Raw genomic sequence first — 3241 nt, 5'->3', positions numbered from 1 at the left:
GTGCCGTGCCGGCCCACGTGTTGCGCCCCCAGGCCCAGGCATGGCCCAGTTAGTAAACGGGCCGGCACGTTGGCCCATTTAGCATGGTGGGCAGCATATTTTCAACCTGCTATTTGACGCACTGAGCGTTTTTAGCCTATTTTTACATGTTGGGCCATATATAGATGTATAAAAAGAACGTAATCGGGCCATGCTGTACCGGCCCGCATACCCAGCCTCCAGGCCCAGGCACGGCCCAGGGCGTGCCGCATGCGGGGCCCGGCCTGTTTAGCCCGTGCCGTGCCTGGCCCAAGGCGGGCCGTGCCGGCGTGCTCACGGGCCGGCCCAAAAAAACGGCCCATTTGGCCAGCTACCGGAGCCAGCCAGCTCGACTCCGTCTATATCACTCCCTCGTCCGCCATAGCGCAGACCCACGCGCGCGCGCGCTCGCCCACACGTGCGGCTCCCAGGATTCGCGCCGCTGGTAAGAAAGGCCAGCTTGGAGGAGGGTGAGGTGGAGAGTCGGGAGGCGAGGAGTCAACTGTATACTATGGATGGACCGGCGGAGCTGGAGGCGGCGGAGCAAGTGGTGATACGGTTGGACTCGTCGTTGGCTTCGACGGCGGCGGCATCGCCGGCGGCGGTTGGGGGCGAGCCGATGCTGTTCGACGGAGCAGGGGATCGAACCGAGGCGGAGCGGTTCCTCCGTGCTGTGGATAACATCCGCCGCCTCGCTCCGTCGTCCCCCTCGGTGGTCGGGAGCCCGCGGCGGCTGTCGTCCGGGTCGGGGGCGGCGGCTGGTGGAGGCGGGTGCAGCGCCGTGCAGGTCACGATGGCGCGGCTCGAGGACGAGTTCCGCCACCTGCTCTCGTCCCGCGCCTTCGACCTCGAGATCGAGGCGCTCGCCGACCTGACATCTCTCTGTATCTCCAGCGACCGAACGAACTCGGTCTCATCCATGGACCTCCCAGCTGTGGAGGAAGATGACTCCATCTCCGACTGCGGCTGCCGGCGAAGCAGCTACCGCTCGCTCCGGAGCATCCGTGAGATCGACCTCCTCCCCGACGACGCCGTTGCCGACCTCCGCGCCATCGCCTCCCGAATGGCTGCGGCTGGGTACGGCCGCGAGTGTGCCCAGGTGTACGCCTCCGTTCGCAAGCCGGCCGTGGACGCCTCCCTCCGCCGGCTCGGCGTCGAACGGCTCAGCATCGGTGATGTCCAGCGCCTCGAGTGGGACGCTCTCGAGGCCAAGATCCGCCGATGGATCCGAGCTGCCCGTGCCGCCGTCCGCGGCGTTTTTGCCAGCGAGCGCCGCCTCTCCTTCCACGTCTTCCATGACCTCCCAATCTCCAATGTCACCGTTGTCAGCGTCGTCACCGCGGCTCCAGCCACGCATGACACCCCCTTCGTCGAAGCTGTCAAGGGTGCGGCGCTTCAGCTGTTTGGCTTCGCTGAGGCCATCAGCATCGGTCGCCGCTCTCCCGAGAAGCTCTTCAAGATTATCGATCTCCACGACGCGCTATCTGACCTGCTCCCTGACGTCTCCGACATTTTCGCTGCATCCAAGGCAGCCGAATCGATATACGTGCAGGCCGTAGAGATCCGATCGCGCCTCGCAGATGCAGTGCGTGGAATACTCTCGGAGTTTGAGAACGCAGTTCTCCGCGACCCGCCCAAGACTGCAGTTCCTGGCGGCACCGTCCACCCGCTCACACGGTACGTGATGAACTATAGCAGCCTCATTTCCGACTACAAGGCCACGCTCACCGAGCTGATTGTATCACGTCCGTCGGCAAGTGCCCGGCTTGCTGCTGAAGGCAATGAGCTTGCGCCATCCTTGTCCTGCCTCGAACTACCCGAGCATGAGAATCAGTCACCGCTTGCTGCCCATATCATCTGGATCATTGTTGTCCTTGAACACAACCTTGAGAGCAAGGTGTCACTCTACAAGGACACGGCTCTCTCACATTTGTTCTTGATGAACAATGTACACTATATTGTGCACAAGGTCAAGGATTCACCTGACCTCTGGAGCATGATTGGTGATGATTACTTGAAGCGGCTTACAGGAAAGTTCACAGTGGCCGCCACAAATTACCAGCGGGCGTCATGGCTAAAGATCCTGAATTGTTTGCGAGATGAGGGTCTTCATGTAAGTGGTGGCTTCTCGTCAGGAATATCCAAGTCAGCTCTGCGGGAGCGATTCAAGTCCTTCAATGCTGCATTTGAGGATGCGCATAGGGTGCAATCTGGGTGGTTCGTGCCGGACACGCAGCTGAGGGAGGAGCTGAGGATCTCAATATCAGAGAAGCTGTTGCCAGCATACAGGTCGTTCCTTGGCAGGTTCCGGCATCATATAGAGAATGGGAAGCATCCAGAGTTGTACATCAAGCACTCAGCTGAGGACCTTGAGAATGCCGTGAATGATTTCTTTGAAGGGGCTCCTCCTTCCCCGCATAATAGGAGGAGATCTCATGGATGAAATTCCTGTGCATTTAGCATTCGACTGGTGTGTTGTGGCTTTGTATTCTTTGATTCTTCAGGGGGGGTCAAGTGCTGACAGTTGGAGCTCTGTTTACTCTCTGATATTTGACAATATAGTTGGTCAAGAACTCTTCGTCAATAAACAGACATGCCAATTCTTATGTCATTTTGAGATCTGGTGAAGCTGTCAATCTCCATGGGTCTTCCTCTGTGAGCCAACTTGTTCATTTCTTACACTATTATTTTATATTATTGGCAAGTAGCATGTTGATATAGCATTTTCATTCCAGTTAAAAATATATATAATGTTATTATTCTTTCAGCTATGTTGGGTACATGGAAGTGTAATCCATGCAATTTCATGCCAATGCCTTGAATGTGCTTTTGATGTCCTTTATGTTATTAGCAATCATCTGGATAGTCCATGCATGCTTTGTGGGTTAGAGATAGAAAGATTCTTTTTGTACTCTTTTGTACCATATGATTTTGTAAAATTATGTTGTTACTTTGAATGCCAATCTTGAGTTTCTCTAGTGCACATCTTCTTTCGGGTGTTAGAAATTGACAGATTTTAATCACTCTCTTGTACCACATGATTTTGTAAAATGATTTTATCAATCTAAATGCTAATCTTGAGCTTCTCCAATGCACAACTTTTTAAGGGTGTTAGAAATTTGCAACCCCTAGCAAGCCAGGAATGTACTACACAGGTTCTTCTATATGCTACGTTACTGCCTATTTATTGTTGCGCAGTTTGTAAATTGAAAATCCTCATGTC

At 54.6% G+C, this 3241-nt stretch overlaps 1 protein-coding gene across 1 annotated transcript; it reads left to right on the top strand.

Moving 5' to 3' along the window:
- Positions 1 to 413: 413 nt before the first annotated feature.
- On the top strand, positions 414 to 2831 carry LOC109785612 (exocyst complex component EXO70B1). Its single transcript, XM_020344199.4, has one exon. It carries the CDS (start codon positions 530 to 532, stop codon positions 2459 to 2461), a length of 1932 nt encoding a protein of 643 aa, XP_020199788.1. The 5' UTR covers positions 414 to 529; the 3' UTR covers positions 2462 to 2831.
- Positions 2832 to 3241: the final 410 nt, after the last annotated feature.

Source organism: Aegilops tauschii, chromosome 7, assembly GCF_002575655.3.
Source record: "Aegilops tauschii subsp. strangulata cultivar AL8/78 chromosome 7, Aet v6.0, whole genome shotgun sequence".
Lineage (NCBI taxonomy): Eukaryota > Viridiplantae > Streptophyta > Magnoliopsida > Poales > Poaceae > Aegilops > Aegilops tauschii.
This window is presented reverse-complemented; position numbering and strand designations above follow the sequence as displayed.